Raw genomic sequence first — 17,310 nt, 5'->3', positions numbered from 1 at the left:
ACATTCAATCTTGACAAGGATGGAGTCACAAGTTCAGTCAAAGAATAAGTAAACATGAGAAAGTCCTCAAATAAATGCACATTAAAGCTTGTAAAATCCACAAACAACAAATGAGACCACCGATATCACTAATCTTCCCCCATCTCTCTTTGGAAAATATGTTGCACAGGCCTCTGAGACCTTCTTCTTCTAGACACTCCACCGGTCTACTTTTTTTTATGACTGCAATCTATTTCTCTTTTCTTTGTTCAAATAAAGTGTAGAATATAAATCTGTAGAAAACTGATACAAGCCTGACAAATATTGTGGGATTGAGTGGAGACACATGAGGCACAAATATTACCCTCAAACTCCTTAAATATGTTTGTCACGCTGTGACCTGACGTGCCTGACTGGAGTGTGTGAGCTTAGCAAAGAGAGCAAAGACACTGTGTGGGCACTGATTTGTGGGGTGGAGACTGTTAGCTCTTGTTTGATGGGGGGCGAAAAACACAAACACACTTCATCTCCCCGGGATCATGTGAAATGAGACGCACTGGCTTCAGGACAGACAACACTGATATCTCACGACTCAGATGATGCTCGTGAACACGAGGATCATTTAAACACAACCACTTCCAGTTTAATTTAGCAGAATAACAGCCAGAGGCACATCCAGCTACAAATGTTTGCCAATAAACACTGTTTACTTTAAGTGTTAACTCTCAAACCACTGTTTGTCATCAAATATTAGATCTGCTGCCTAATAAAATTACTCGAGGAAATTTAAGTAATTTTTTTTTTTGCCTTAAGGCTTTTATAATCTGCTGAGCTTTTACACAGCGGATGACTGCGTGGACATTAATCACTGTCACACCAGGAGCTGACGCTGGCTTTCAAATGATGAAAAGAGAAAGGGGCGGAAAAGAGAGACAGGTTGTAAAAAACACAAGAATTTATCACAGTGTTGGTAGCATTTCAATTTGAAAGCTGCTGGTTTTACTTAACACAGCAGTAATTAGCATGGGAGCTTGCCAAAGCTTATTACAAGGCTGTAATTAGCTTTGGCAAGACTTGCTAGCTTAGCTAACACAGCTAACAAGGCTACAAATCCAGCTCAATTATGGATAATAATAGTACTGATCTTTATTGATGTTTTTGCACAAGAATACCAGTGATGGTTTGCTACAAGAGACCCCTACTAGTGTATTTGTTTTATTAACTTGTGCTCTTTACCATGATAATACTTATTCTATTACTCAATACAGCATTGAAACAATTAAATACTTGATGAAAAAAATCAATAGCCACATCCTAAATAATTACATACAGTTGATATATTTATGTTTATTTATGTATTTATGTATTATGTGATTGCAGTAGAATGTATATATAAACTGAACGCAATTTTACAAGTGGTGATTTATAAGAAATTCACCTGAAAATCTTTAAAGCAGTTGCAGTATGAATGACATCAAAGATGTCATTCTATAAGGACTACACAGCTGACTTTGGGACTGTGCGGTTCATACATATTATTCCTTTGGTCTACGACAGCCCAAAAATATTAGTACAAACAAGTCTCTCCAAAATCCAAAAACCAGAGTGCTAAAATTCAAATGTGTTTCACCTTTGAGAAAATAATAGTATAAAGCTCATCTGAATTTAAAAAAAAAAAAAAAAAAAAAACACATTCTGTGAGTTTGAGACTTACTTTTCTGATTTGTCTTTGAGAGAGAGCTCATCTACACAAATATTGGTTGCGTTGTCTTAGGCCATGGAAATAACACTTTGGAAGTCTTAATTTAGGTGATGATCCCCTTTAAGCGCTGCTGCTGTACTTAAACTCTCCTCTGTATGTGATTGTCGACAGACTGTTCTTGCTAACAGTCTGATCACATCAAGCATTGACATTCTCAGTCACCTGAGGAGGAGTTGCTCTTCTGATCTTCCCTACATGCACTAATATTCGAGCATCACGGTCATCAACTATACCACAATTTCGACCCTGTTTATTCATGTCTTTCCCACTGATCTAAACACAGATCACTGTCTCTAGTGAGGCAGCAGTCAGTTGAGCAGTCTCAGTGACTGAAGATCCTGCCATCAGTGCCCCAACAATGAACCCTCTTTCAAAGTCACTTAGATTTTTTTACCTTGTCATCTTGATACAAAATCAGATTAACAGGTCTGCTCTGTATTTTTATATGCCACAGACCATGATTGTGTGTTAAATGCTAAATTGTTTCATGCAGTCCACCTGTGTGGAAGAATCTGAATTTATTATGTTTCTTCAGTCATTTATCCAGGTTTTTCCTTTAATTTGACACCTGTCTGTACTTTGTTGGTCTTGATGTTCAGGGACTTTTTGGGGCAAGAGTGCTTTGATGGAAGACATTTTAAAACATTTTTTCATCTTTTTACACTTCTCGACATGGGTCCAGGAGTGGTAATGTCCCCACTTTGGTCAATAATCAAAAAAATATTTGATGGGTGGCAATAATGACAAAATTCTGGTGCAGGGAATGAATCTTGATGGATGTGAGAGAGAGCAGCTCCACTGAATTAAAACTGACCACCACTGACTGAAGTGACCTCAAAAGTTCCAAAAACGACTAGAAAAATACAATACCATAAATGTAAAATGCTGAGCTGTGTATCAAACCTCAATATTTCCTGATTGCTGACTGGAATGTGTGTCTGGTCAGATTCTTAGTCTTAATTATTCTTTGATCAGATATTTCTTAAATACTTAATACTGACAAACTGTGCAGTTTTGCTTGCTTAAAAAAATATAATGGAATAATGATATATGATTATATATAAAAATAAATGAATAAAAAATTCTGTAATCACTGCAATTTGTTTGGGATCTGATGTCTGGTTAGCTTTGTACTTCACTTATTCTTTGATAAACAGTTTCTGATTTCAATCATAATTTTGCCAATTTTAGACTTTTTCAATTTGCCAAACTTGTTGTAGGTCTGCATGTGTTTGCCAGGAGCAGGTTCTTAGTGTCTCCTACTGATCAAAATCCCTGCTTGTCTCCCTTTGTCACTTTTCCTTGGCAAGCCTTAGTCTACTGAAGAAAAAAATAAAATAACTCCACAAATATTCCAACTGACAATTTAGATTTGATTAGAAATTTCCACGTTGATATTCTCAATTTCAGTCAATTGACCTTGAGGAGAGAGAGCATCAAGGCATAAGCTTATTGCTAAATGAAACACTGAATCCTGAAGAAGGGCTGAGAGAGAGACAGGAGGAAAGAAAAGGGAGGGAGAGCAAGGTGATGGCATTGACAAAAAAGACAGTGACAGAAGCATGAGAACGGGATAAAATCATACTCCCACACACACATATACACCTCCAAGATGGATTTTGCCGTCCCACTGTGCCTCATTCTCCACTGCAGCAATGTCAATCAGAATGAAAATGAAAATCTTTGCGACTCAAATTGGATTTGCACTGATGAAGGTCATTTCATTGGGCAAGAAGAGCAGACTAATTCATGAAATGAGGATTGATTCTGACTGTTCTGCAGCTCATTTCTTCTTCTTTAGTCTCTTATCTTCCTGCACCACAGCCACCCTGCCTTATGATACCTACTGTATTTCCCCGGACACACAAATAGTCTTTGGCATCCAGACATGGAGAAATGTTGTCTAACTAATCCCTCAGGGCTCACAAATGGAGTGTCTGGCATCACACGCAGAGTTATTTGGCCTTACAAATAACAAAATGTGTCTCTGGGTATAGTTTATTTATTCTGACTTCCATTACTTAAAGGTTACCTGCCAGCAGCACAGGCAGCTGCTTGTTGAGGAAGGACACTGGTCGAAAGCTATCAGTCCTGTTTGAACTGGAGTAATATTATGTAGGCTAACTACTTTTTTCAACCACCGGATTCATTGTTTAGTCTACAAAGTTCATATCACAATCCCTCATATACCAAAGTAACACAGTTACAAAATTACTCTGTCCAAACAACAGTTAATTATCCATGATATAGAAGAGAGAAAAGCAGCAAATCTTCACACTGGAGAGACAGGAACCGGCAGTGTTTGGCATTTTGCTTGATGAGTAATTTTTTGTATATCTGGAAATTGTCTCAGCACTATAATCAAATTTGAATTTGCACCCTAAATGCTGCTAATAATTTTCTATCACAGCGATTGAAACAATATAAATATGTCAACAATAAAGTAAAGTAAAGAGATTTGGGAAATTCTTTCATCCCCACAAATAATTTAAGGTCACTTTTTCATTGCCTGCTCGGTGAGGACAGGAGGCCATTAAGGAGCAATTAAAAATTCATTTTCTGACTGTCGTGTTAATTCTATGGAGACTACTGAGCCCCAAACTGCACTCCTGTCATTGACTATCCTGGGCAGCACGTAAGAGTAAGAGATGATGTGTGTATGGATGTGGAAACAGTGCTGACAAAGCATGTACACTCGGAAAAACCCCCAGTGATGAGTGTGGCTCTAACGTGTTCGTGTGAAGGTTTCAGTCACACTGGAACCATTTCTGTCACAGATTTCAAATTAAATGATCTAGAAAATATCAAAAATAACTGCACTTACTCAAAGGGTTCACTGGGGTCATCCTTCTGCAGCTCTGGAGGGATGGGTATCCGTTTGTAGTACATTTCCCAGTCAAATGCCCCTCGCATCGCGTCCCCAGCCTGCGTCTCATAACCAAAGTTGTCGTGGTCAATCACGTCAATCATCGGACACACAATAGTCTTCCTATTCTGCGCGATCCGGTCTGAGAGACACAGAAGAAGGCAGGCAGGTGGACAGTTAATGACAATATGTTGTGTAAAGGGTTGTTCCAAAGCTTTTTGGCCTAAAAACTTCCACAACTGAGGAAAATCTCGTCATGAGCTTCCGGGAGCTGGAAGCAGTTTAACCAAACAGTGGTGTTTCCTTCTCAGACTGTTTCAATTTTAACAGCTTTTAGCTCTGGAGAGGTAAGTGTCTCAAGTATTTCACAAGAACAGAAAAATCAAGTTCTGAAAAAAAGTTAGAAAAAACTATCTAAGTAGCAGAAATATGTTCTTTTTCTATCATATCCTTTCTATAAACTTGCTTCAGAAGCCTTTAGATTTATTTTCAGGTCCTGACCCTGAGGCTGAGAGCCACTGAATGTATTAATGCTTGGTTGATACCCCTATTAACCAAGCAAATAAAACATTCAGTCAGCTGTAGCGGGTGCCCACATCTTGTCTATGCTCTGTTCCACCAAGGCTACACAGTGTTACATACATTTGGATTAATTGACTCCAGTGAGTGACGGTGAGACATATATTAAATGGGTATCAGGGAGATACCCATTTAATATGTCAGTGAGTGCTGCTTGGCATGAGGGATGCCTGCCAACAGCGTTTTGTTACTCCCACCCCCTCCAAATATGTGCAGCTATGGGTTATCAAAGTGATTATTTTCATGTCATATTCTGTCATTGTCTACAAAACATGTAAATATCAAAAATTTGATGTAGCAGAATGGTACATCTTTTGTTTTTTGTTAACAACCTGAACACACTGTCCTTCACCCTGTAATGCATTCAAGACTATTGATGTATGTAATACCTGTTTTCTTGTACATCGGTCCTTGTTGGTTTTAGACTTCGTAGCAAAATGATGTAAATATGGTCTCAATAAGACAGAGCACATTTTGGCAGCTTGAGTCATCTTTTTGGAATCGTTTTCAATGAGAGTGAAGTGAACTTTGTTTTTAAGTTTAGGTAGCTAAGTTATTAGCACTTCTGCATTTGCTTCATTTTTCAGCCTCAAAGGTTGCCGCTTGTTTTTTTTTTCCAATGTCCAATCAGATATATTAAAAGGGGGGCATTCTGTTGTGTTGATAATACAAGTGGTAGTGTACATGGTTTGTGTTGAGCTAATGTGAGCTCACTTTCATCGCTGCACAAAAAGGCAAGCTGCCAGACATATTGAACAAGTTGAAGCCAAAACTGCTTTCTTACATTTTACGATGATTGGCAGCAGACTGTCACACTATCTCCTAAAAACATTCTGCGTAATCAGGGCCTTTGGATGCTCCTCACATATTTAAAGGTTTCACTGTGGTTATGACTTGAGGATTGAGGTTCCAACAAGGATTGATGTTACAGGGAAGTGGGCAGGTAACACTGATGAGTTTTGTGTGTTTGTGTGCCTTACCCAGCAGTGGAGGCAGCCAGTTGACGTTGGCCTCACAGTGGGAGTCAAGGAAGGTGATGACTTCTCCTTTAGCCGCAGCAGCTCCAAGCAGGCGAGTCCTGATCAGCCCTTCCCGCTTCTTGGTCCTCAGGATGCGAACCTTTGGCAACCGCGTCATGTACTCCTCTAGTGCAACCTTTAGGTGCTCTGCAGAGATGGAGGAAACCACAGAAGTAATCAGAAAAACGAATGCATCAGAATAACAGAAAATAGTATTGATGTGACCAAAAAAGCACAAAAGGTTCAAACCCTGCACTGACATGAGAGAGAGCACGGCTTCAGAAAGATGTCCAAAAATGGCAAAACCTCACTACCGCACTCTCTTAGAAAAAAGATCAAACGAAAACTAAACCATTTGCAGTCACCATCAAACAAGACATCTGCCTATGCCACATGTTCCAGACTGAAATGTTTCCCTGTAGGCTGACATCACACTCTCACCCATACTGGGGGGGAAAAATCTCACTTACTTTTCTGCACTCACAGACTTTTTTTATATCTTCACTGTAGTCATTAGACAGAATGTTACCCTAAAGAGAATTAATCCAACTGTGAGGAATGAAATTAAATCAGTCCCTCCTAACGTGTGGTCCTAAAGCCTTTTGGCAAAATAATTTGTTTTTTTTCCTCAAATTGTAGTGATGTTCATGAATATTTCACCAAAAGCAATCCCTAATGCTCTGTCACAACATTACAGGTATGCCCCAATAATCAGTTTATTATCATTACATAGATCACACAAGACTTTTAAATAGGTTATTTTGAAAGTCTTGCAGAAAGTCATTGGTGCAACACCTGAGAGTCAGTTTGGACCCAAGCCTATTTCAAGTCTTTCTCAAGCTGAAAAGGCACAAGAAGTATCAACAAAATGGCCAACTTCTGCTACACCCACAAATATACTTGAAGGTAAAAGAAAAATACAGAAAGAAAAGTCAAAAAAAATAAATAAATAAAAAAAAACACTGAATGAAAAAAACTCATCAATCAAAGAAGGGGCTACACACACACATTTTTCCCCAATCTTTCCTCAAAGCTGCCCTAGACAGAAATCAATCTTGCCCTAAATGGAGCCTGTAAATCTTTCTGCTCAAATGTCAAGTCAGTTCTGACAGGTCAATGAAAAAATAAAAAATAAATAAAAATGAAGCCAGGCTCAAGGCCATGTTTCATCCACTGTCTGTCTACTGTCACTGTTTCTTAAGCTGAGACACTGGCAACCATTGCAGAGAAGCACCATGAAACAGATCATCAACCCTGGCCGAGCTGTTTTTATATCCCTCACGTAAAGTGGTACTTTAAACTTCTTAGGAGTAAATCATCGCTGAGATAAGGGCATGATTCAAAGAGCCAATATGAAATATTATGGTTTGGAAAAAGGTCAGAAAAACGTTTATCAATCTTATTATCTATCACTTCCTCTCTCTATCTCAGACACTTGTTAAGGCATCTAACTAATAACATCCATCATGAGTCTCTGAGTCCTCAACATGTTGCTGAACCTCATTTGCATTTAATGCCATCTTGATTTGATGAAGTCTTGATAAAATACCATATGGCACAAACCAACTGGCCAAGAAGGCTTCCAAATACCTTGCTGTCTACCTCAAATACACACAACAGATGCATGTAAACAAAATAAGCCACCCAAAATATGATGCTTAAAAGCTCGTCTCCACCTCAGAGATGTTACTCAGCTGTTTTTTGAGGGTTTTTTAGCTCCATCTCCTAGAACACAAACTATTTAATTTTGACCAAAGCTGTTGTCTACAGCTTATCTCCACACTCCAGCACAGCACACGTGCAAACACAAATGAGTCCAAATGTAACCGTTAATGCACCAGTATTTGTTTTTACAATATCCATTTTCTACATCATTACCCCACAAATTAAAGGGTAAGGCCAGCATCAATTTATATTTGTAACATCAACAATACCACTAAAGGGACAACAGCCAGTGTTGCTCCAAAACTATTAAAAAAGGACATAAAAGAGTCATGAAGTTGCATTGAGAGACACGTTTCTTATTTGCTACTAACACCAAAAGAGTATTTCCTTCAGCTCATCAACAGCACAGCATTGCGGCTCTTTCTGGACAACAGTGTATCAGGACATATCCTTCATTGCCCTCTGGCTACAGAGCTGTTTAGGGATGGGTGCTGAATATCGATAATACCAACCAAAGGTCGGTATTAAGGCTAGCATCGAGGCTAGCATCAAACGTCAGGTCTGCAGTTGGGTAGCACACGCTGTCATTTTAACCAACTGAATTACACCAGTACTACCAATACAAATCCATGTTAAATCATTGATTGTCCGTAACCGCTTGTCCTCATAAGGGTCGCGGGGGGGGTTGGAGCCTATCCCAGATGTCATCTGGCAACCTGTACACCCTGGACAGGTCACCAGACTATCACAGGACACATACAGACAGACAACCATTCACACTCTCATTCACACCTATGGGTAATTCATAGAGTCACCAATTAACCTGACCTGCATGTATTTGGTGTATGGGAGGAAGCCAGAGAACCTGGAGAAAGCCCACGCCGACACAGGGAGAACATGCGAATGCCACACAGAAAGGCCCCCCCGCCCAAGATCTGAACCTTGCCCCAACCCCGGTTCGAACCAGGAACCCTATGCTGTGATGCGTCAGTGCTTACCACTACACCACCGTGCCACCCTCATGTTAAATCAGACTGAGCAAAATGTTTATACCTGAGAGTGTACATGGCTGACAACGCAAGGAGGCAGAGACACCGCCGATTTCACGACTTCAGGGCCCTCTACGGCGGAGACAAAAGAGCTCAGCAGAGCCACCGGGTTCACAAAGTCAGCTGAAGCGCTGCAAAGTGACAAGCTCTGTCACTGCGGCATCAATAGTTTAGGTCTGTTTGGTATAATGTCTTTTCTGTTTAATTTTTGAAATAGCCTAGTGTCACTGCTGTTTGTGATTGTGGGTTTTGACATTATGCACTCCACATATCTGTCAGTTGTGTCTTAATAAAGACGGAGAGAGAAGAGCAGACACACCAAGCAGGCAGACAGACATGGATCTCTGTGTGTGATTAGAAAAGAGCAGAGCAGCAGAATCACATGCTAACTGCAGCTTGCTCAAAGATCACATTTTTGTTATAAAAAAGAGTAAAGTGCCAAAAAAGGTACCAGTGGGTAATGGTACTGAATTTGAGGCACCAACACCAGCACCAGTATCAGTTAAAATGTGAACCGTACTCAACCCTAGTCTGGTCATATTATTTGATCCCACCACACCACATTTAAGGCATTTTTTTTACTGCGTTAGAAGCCAAAACATACTTTTACTTCTACCTTATTTAGCATTGGACAAGATTGGTTTATTTTGTTAAATGTCAAACAGGAGTTTTCAGAAATATGTTTACAAATCTCAAAGTAATGTATCAAAAAATGTTTGAGTGCCAAAACTCAGATAATGCCTCAGCACTGGTACTGAACAGTTTCAAGCGATTCCCAGCCCCTGACAGTGCTGGGTTTACGCTTTCCACTAGCTTGTTCATAATAATACAAACATAATAAAATGTCAACCTTAGTCTTTAATTCACTGGGGTTACCAACTTAATAATTGCCCACCGTGTCAAATAGTCTAGCAGTGGTAGCATTTTCCAATCCTGTGTGATAAATCATCAGTCAGTGTTTTTAAATGCTTGTGTGATGGTCTGCACATGATGTCATGCATTGACCTCTGCCAAACTACTGCATGCACAAAAAATGTTCTTCTGGACCAATATACCAGTTTGCGCACACACACACGCACACAGTAACGTCTCTTCAGCTAGTGTTATCCACAGACCTTATGTAAGACTTTTAATCAAAAACACATTCAAAAAGCCTGTTCTGTTAACTTTGAGTGAGCAAGTGAACCAGAGGTGCTGAAATGCTAATGGATTTCCAGGTTTTAGGACTCATTGCTAGGGTTCTTTATTGTAAAATGCAATGGAAGCCATCATCCTATAACTCTATTCTGATCCAAAAAGATTTTTTTCTACATCTGTCTCTTAACTTTACTTCAAGAAAAGTGTCTGTTGGCTGACAAAAAGAGCCATTATTTGCAGAATACAGGCCAGACATTAATAAAATATTACCTCTGTCTGTGTTCCTCATTGATAGCAGGTCTTACAAATGGGCCACTGTCACCGAGGAACCCCCCTCCAACACAACCACTAATTGGATTCTGAATATCAGAGGAGAGGATGGAGGAAAGGCAGCTGTCCTTTCAAACATTCACCGGATAAACTGAAGCTGTAAAAATGACAGACAGAATGTCTTTATCTCTGGACTCTGTTCTTGCCTTCCTGCTTAATTCTTGCTTTTCTTTTTTTCCTTCCTTTGTTCGTTCTCTTCATCGTCCTTCCGTCACTCAGTTCGTCCTTCTGTTTTGATGCTGCTTGGCAGCAGCTGCCTCTCGGGGAAGCAGTCGTGATTCGGATGGACAGCTGAGACACTGAAGTCCAGCCAAAACCAACAAACCTGAAGCCAGCAGGTCCTCAGATCTGTCTCTCCCACTCTATCCCTCCATCCTTATTTTCTTTCTCCTGCGATTTATTTTTTAATCAGCAGAAGTAAATGACAGCCCATCTCCTCAAGTCAAACAGCGTCAAAACCCGCCATTACTTCCCCAGACAAGACAATCCAAGCAGGAGTGTTTGGGCAAGACCAGATGTGACTAGACATTATTAAAGCACAGCAAACAAAATTAGAACAGGGCAGTAATCAAGATCACAGTGAGAAGTGCTGTCTATCAAACTGTCACGGGGCTCTGCTGGTTAATCCTGAAAGCTCCATTTGGGATGCAGCCTGCCCGAAGTGGTCTGGCTCAAACGCACCTGTTACATGTGTATAAGTTACTGCCAGAAGCTGTGCTTTAAAGGCAAGTGAATGACATTACAGTGCACTCATAAAGTATATGAAAGCTGACATATTTAAGTAAACAATGACAAAGATGGTAAAAGTTCTGACTTTCGGCTTAGGGTGTTTACATTCATCAGATGAACATTGTTTAAATTGCAGTCCTTTAATTCATAGACCCTGGATTTTAGGTGGAAAAAGTATATATTTAAATTATAATTATCATTATACTGTAAATAGGGCTGTCAGTAATAACATGTTAGGTGCGGTGTGATTAAGGTCCGTACATATTGCGTTACTTTATTATATTTATAGGTTTGAAAAGGAGGTTTTTCTCTCTTCTTTTGTTTACTCTGATCATACATGCGCCTACAAGGCTCCTTAACCCTTTGAAACCTGAGCAAACTGTTTTTTTTTCTTTAAAAAAAAACAGGGAGAAAGCAACAAATAACCAAACAAGATACAGCCCAAAAATTACGACAAAAATTTGTAAAAAAATTTCTGGCACTTTGTGGGACATTTCTTATGGAGTTGGTCCTTGTCTTGTTTTCCAATGCTTTTGAAAGAAATCAAACCAATTTACTCAAAGGGTCAAACAGCTTACCGAAGGCGCTTGCACAAGACAACTGATCCAGGTTTCAAAGGGTTAACAGCGTATGTTTTTAAACTGAATCACATCATGTCAAATAGAGAAAGTCACACGTAAAACTCAAGTCTAATTATCCCCTATTAAGTCATGACAAAATGACGACATATGTGCTGCTGGTTTTGACACTGAAACAGAGGCTCAGGGGTGCCATAGGGTCGGTGCCACCTTTAGAGGAAAGGGCAAGGCTTCACCTTCATAATACGACAATAAATCAGCCCAGTAGCTATTAACCAGTAGAAGATTGATTCAGGCTACACTTTTGCCCTGCCTGGAATGATTCTTACATAACCTTCCTAATGACAGCCAGTAAGATTAAACAATGGACATTTGCATTGCATGTACAGCGCATTCAGCTGAGGAGAAGGGGTGCGGGAAAGGTTACCGCGTCTAATTATGAATGGTTAATTTGACCTGAATAAATTGGAATACGGGTCCTCTGGTTTACGGAAAATTGGCGGGGCTATAAATCACCCTAATGAGAACAGGCTGACGTCTGCAAACATATTAGTCATTATTAGAATGTGAAGTCCAGGACATGATGAGGGCTCAGACATCATCGATGCCTGGGTCACCTCCGTAGACCCCATTTACCAAGCAGCCGAACATTCACTGCCCTCCATCTGTTTCTGCTGCAGGGATGCATTGAATCTTCCTCTGAGCTGTTAATTAGAATTCAGTCACAAACACCAAAACTAAGTAGAAAAGAAGACACATTGCAGTGTGGCAAGCTGTGTTCAACAAGTGTTCAACAAGAGAAATATATGCATTTACCACTATCAGACTGTTTATCTTGGTTGAGAAATGAGGAACACAAAAGATCCAAATGTATGCTGTATTTTCTTTTATACAAACAGTCTTTCTTACTCGAGATTCTATTTATTTAATAATATTTTTCTGGGTGAGGCTGAGGGGATTTTCAATTCAATTAACCTCAAATTACAGTGGATCCAATATGGCATCCAAATCTTGTCTTTCCAAGGTGCTGGATTACTTCCCAGAAGTCTTGGCGAAGCACCAAAGAGCCAAGCTGCTAATTTATTTCTCCAAAATTTTCGGCTGCTCCTGTGAACTCCATCACACATCCTCCCTTTCAGCTGAATGCCAGGCTGGGAATATTTGAAGCTGCTTTTTTGCTACCGTCATTAAAAAAAGAAAAGAAAAGATGCTAAGGGAGAGTCTGTGATGATATAAGCCAGTCTGGGGGGGGGGGGGGGACAAACTGTCCCCCTCCACCTCCCCATCACACAAAAATACACACTGTTTAAATAGCTACTGAGGCAATGATAACAGATGTATTACAGATGTGCACTTTGCCGCCATGCCGTAAAAGGATGGGAGGCAGCATTTTGATAAGCAAAAGGAGAAAACGGCTGATTTCATGTCGTTGCCTTGAAGCACTGTTGCACATTTACGGCACAAGCACACATGCTTCACAGCACAACCACAGCAATGACATCTCTATCACGGCCGCTGCATTTCTGCTGCATATTTGAATGTAAAGGTTATTTTTTTTTTTTATTTTTTTTTTTATGAACATACATTTTTCAGTCAGTTTTCTCACACATTCTCTGCCTAATCTCAAAAAATTGATTTAAGAAGGACAGTGAGGTTGGGTTCTGATTTGAGGACCTAAGGTTTCTACTCCTTGTTCTAAGTAACTCATAATCAATTCTTCCCAGGTTCAAATCATACCTAGTCCAATCAGGTGGGTTCGGGTCCCAATGGAATGGCTGCTGGTCTCAGGTCAGTGTATCACATATCTGAGTGTACCCAAGCAGACTTACTATCAGATCTGATCATGAAGTGTTTCATATTTGCAGGGGGAAACTGTGATGATTTATGACTACGAAACAGAGTGAGAAGTGTAAAAATGACTTTGTATTATAACCAGTGTTGGTGCTCTGTCTCTGTTTAGGCTGTTTGGTTTGATCGTATTTTGGATCAGGTCTAATTATTTTGGGTCTATTCCCGGCTGGTTTTTACTGAAACAGCTTTTAAGATAAAAGATTTGGAATTGCAGAGCTGTGCTGGAGTTTCTTTTTTTTCAACTGTGAATGAGGACTGGAACACTGATTAACTTGTCTTTTGTGCAAATAGGCTACCATATGAAAGATGATAAAGGCTGTTGAATTTAATCAGTGTTCTGCGGTGCTCTCTCCTTTCTTAGTGTGGTTTGGTCTATAAAGGTAATCAATAACTATGCATGAGGAGCCAATTTGCTTTAAAACGCTGCTATAAGGATGTAAGGTCAAAAGGCTTTTTGATTAACACATTTAACTCTTAAGATTTGTCATATAGTATATACATTAATAAATTCACATTTTCATCATACAAGAAGGGCAAAAATATTAACAGAAACCTTCAAATTTACACTCTACAATGTGTCCACTGTCAGTTAATGTGGGATATTTAAAATAATGTGATTTAGATAAAGCATAAAACTTTTGTATTACTCAGTCACACCAGAGTTGGAGCACTTAGAGGGAAGATACTGCTTTCGAGCTAAGTGTCCTAGTGGTATAAGGCACTAAAACTATTTAAAGTTTAGCATAACAGAAAGGTAATGCAAGCATTCACCTAAAATCCAGACTGAAGCCAGGTGTAAAGCGCATCTAGAATTTATTATTTCCTTGCAAATAATAAATGGTAACACTAAAAAAAGGAGAATAAAATGAAATAGTGCAGCAGAGGAAAGTTTAGACATACTGATTTCAAAAAGACAGACCAGAAACAGAAACAGAGAAAAGAGTCACTGTTAGTCACTGTTAACACGCCAGCACTGATGTTGTGTTCACTCTAAATCTCCAAACCTCATCCTGTCGAGCGGCTCTCGTACTGCTGCTGTCGACTGCTGTAAAAATATCCCTGTGGGGTTTGTAAGTCCTTGAGAGAGTCATTGTCAGAGTCAGAACAACAGCCTGCCAGCTCAGACCTGCGAGTTCAAGTTTTCTCACACATGCTGTCGTCTAGCTTCTGTTGAGGATGGGTACGGAGGAAAAGAGGAACGGCTTTTCTGGCCCATGATCCCCTTTTTGAGTTTTAAAATCCCTGTGACCCCATGAAAAGACGAACTGTCAAATTGTTGCCAGTGAATCATGTAGAAAAGAAGACATATTTCCAGCCTTTTACATGAATTGAGTGTCAGTATTGAAAATCCTCCACTCCTGTCTGAACACTAAGTGACCCAAAGTTCAAGTGCACCCAATTTTGAGCAACTCAAATGTTCATACAGGTGTTAAACATGAGATGTCATATATATCATATTTCGCTTCACCTGTACATCAATAATTAGAGTCTCTGTTAGAGGTGCTCTGTTCTGAAAGGTTCTAACAGGTATCAACTACCCACTTCCTGTCCTTCTATTTATTCCAAAAAAGGAACAGACATAAAAACTGAATGACGTCTGTCATGAGACACTTGGTGTTACGAATTCTTTCATGAATTAGATTTATTTTGAATCATTTTTGTTTTAAGGACTTTTTGACTCATAAATACATGTTTGGTTAAGATTTTACATTGTTTTCCTTTAGCTGCTTCTCTTCTGAGTGAGAGGAGGAATTGGATTTTGAGTTAGTAACTCAGCTGGCACTGGTCAACAATATTTACTCAGAAAGGCATTCAATTTTTACAGATTTTTTAAAATGTCCAACAACGTTGGAATTCCATGTGTGGACGAACATTATGACATTTTTCAGACGTCGGGTTTGGTTCTTCATACCTTACGATTAAATGTCATTTTTCTACGTCAAGATGATGTTGGCATGAGTTGTTTGGAAGACAGACTTTGGTTACTTAACAACTTTAAATAATCAAAATATTTATGTCATTTATTGTCAGTATTCTGCGTCAAACTGACTTTGGTATTAGATGTTGTCCTGATTTTGACAGCTAACTTAAATAATCTGTTAGCCACTATTTATCCATCTTTTAGAGCTTTAGAGGTTTTTGCAACTTGCTAAGCAGCCAAAAAATAGCATCTCTGCCTACCAGGTAAACTTATTTAAAAAAAATAAGAAGAACTCTTCTGAGTGGTTTGGGATGAGCAGGTATTGTAGTTCAGCGCCCTTAATTTAGCCATTCCTTTGTTAATACACATTTATTTTAGAGGGATCCTACTTGTGGAGGGGATCCTACTCTGAAAATATGTCATGATTTTATACCAAGAGAAACCGCATATTTAATGTTAATATGCTTAGTTTATAATTCTGATCAATTCTGCACTTGAAACCTGCTCATGTTATCAAATCTCTAACCCTAATCCTCTGACCCTAACTCCAATGCCTTCCATTCTTTAAATGTTATTATAAAAGATGCATGAGCCCAAACAATAACGGATAATCGAGGACCAATGTAGGTAAATGAAAAGAAGGCCACTGTACAAGAGGAGAAGAAGGAGGCAGGAAAAAACAGAGAGGAAGAACAGGACGAGGGAGCTTGGTGTGCACTGGAATCCTTCTTCATGGACATCATTTATCATAGCACTCTGCATCCTGAATAATAAAACACTCGTCTCCATCCACTTAAAATAAGTACATTGAGCTACCGTACAGGACTGTCTTTATGTGCGCCTCTATTTGTTTGTCCTTTAGAGCTACTTTTGGCAACTTGTTGAACAGCCCAAAAATGGCATCTCTGCTCTTCAGGGAAGACTATTAAAACAGTCTTTAGCTCAAACACCACCCTGTCTCTTATTGGCCATTTCTCTTCTCATTGCTAATTCCCTCTGTTTCTCCCCTTTTCCTCCCCTTTCCTTTTGCTTTGTGCTTAATGGGTAACTTGTGTTTATGATTGTTTTGGCACTAAGATTGCCCCCATTAAGCTGGCGGATTGCCAGTTACTTCCACTATTACAGAAGCTAATGACGCTCCTCGGGGAGCAGCTCCAATTCTCAATTTAAACCTCAATTAAGTAGAAATAATAATAATAACAGCTTTATGGAAACAAGATAAAACAAAGAGAATGTCTCATTCTGTGAAGTCATGTTTGCTCTATGTGTTAAAACAGGGAGAAAATGACTTTAGAGCGCTACATTCAATGAGGCACACACGTTTTGTATCGGAAGAGGCAGTGGAACAGTAGATACTTTCGACTCAGTTTGTGATATCACATCCTAACATTTTCTGACAAGCATTCTTTTAAGATAACTCTCCCAATATGCCTTTCTCTCTCAATCTCTCCCTTCCTGCTAACAGGTTTGGACACTTACAGGTGCTAATGAAGTCAGCTTCCCCAGAGAACAGCTCTCATCTCCAAAGTACACTCCAATTAAAAAGGAAGGAAAAAAAATAAACACTTGCTTAAACATGATAACGTGCTCCACTGCTTCGTGCTGCCTCTCATGTGAAATCTTCGCCTTTTACCCCCTGGCTCTGAACACACAGCTTTATTAAAAAGAAGCAACATTTTACCCGAACGCGGCTGCAGAGTGTGGGGGAAAAAATGTTTCCAAATGTAGTTTAACAGTGTTAACTGTGTCTCTCTGCTGCTTCAAAAACACTCAGTGAGCAGAAAAATAAAAAGCCCTACCCTACAGAATGAGTGGGGCCACAATTTCCAGGACTACATATGTGTC

At 39.5% G+C, this 17,310-nt stretch overlaps 1 protein-coding gene across 1 annotated transcript in view; it reads right to left on the bottom strand.

Moving 5' to 3' along the window:
• The window catches only part of LOC121952312 (polypeptide N-acetylgalactosaminyltransferase 10-like), a 102,929-nt gene that overhangs the window by 29,462 nt on the left and 56,157 nt on the right, over positions 1-17,310 (bottom strand). The window contains exons 5-6 of the mRNA XM_042498896.2: positions 6,167-6,352; positions 4,566-4,749 (exon numbers count right to left, since the gene is read on the bottom strand). Of these exons, the coding sequence (XP_042354830.1) occupies positions 4,566-4,749; positions 6,167-6,352 (370 nt within the window). The remainder of the gene's footprint in view (positions 1-4,565; positions 4,750-6,166; positions 6,353-17,310) is intronic.

Source organism: Plectropomus leopardus, chromosome 15 (assembly GCF_026936395.1).
Source record: "Plectropomus leopardus strain MGB_pleo_1.0 chromosome 15, ASM2693639v1, whole genome shotgun sequence".
NCBI classification, from domain to species: domain Eukaryota; kingdom Metazoa; phylum Chordata; class Actinopteri; order Perciformes; family Serranidae; genus Plectropomus; species Plectropomus leopardus.
Note: the sequence above shows the minus strand (reverse complement) of the source record. Positions and strands in the feature narration are given on the sequence as shown.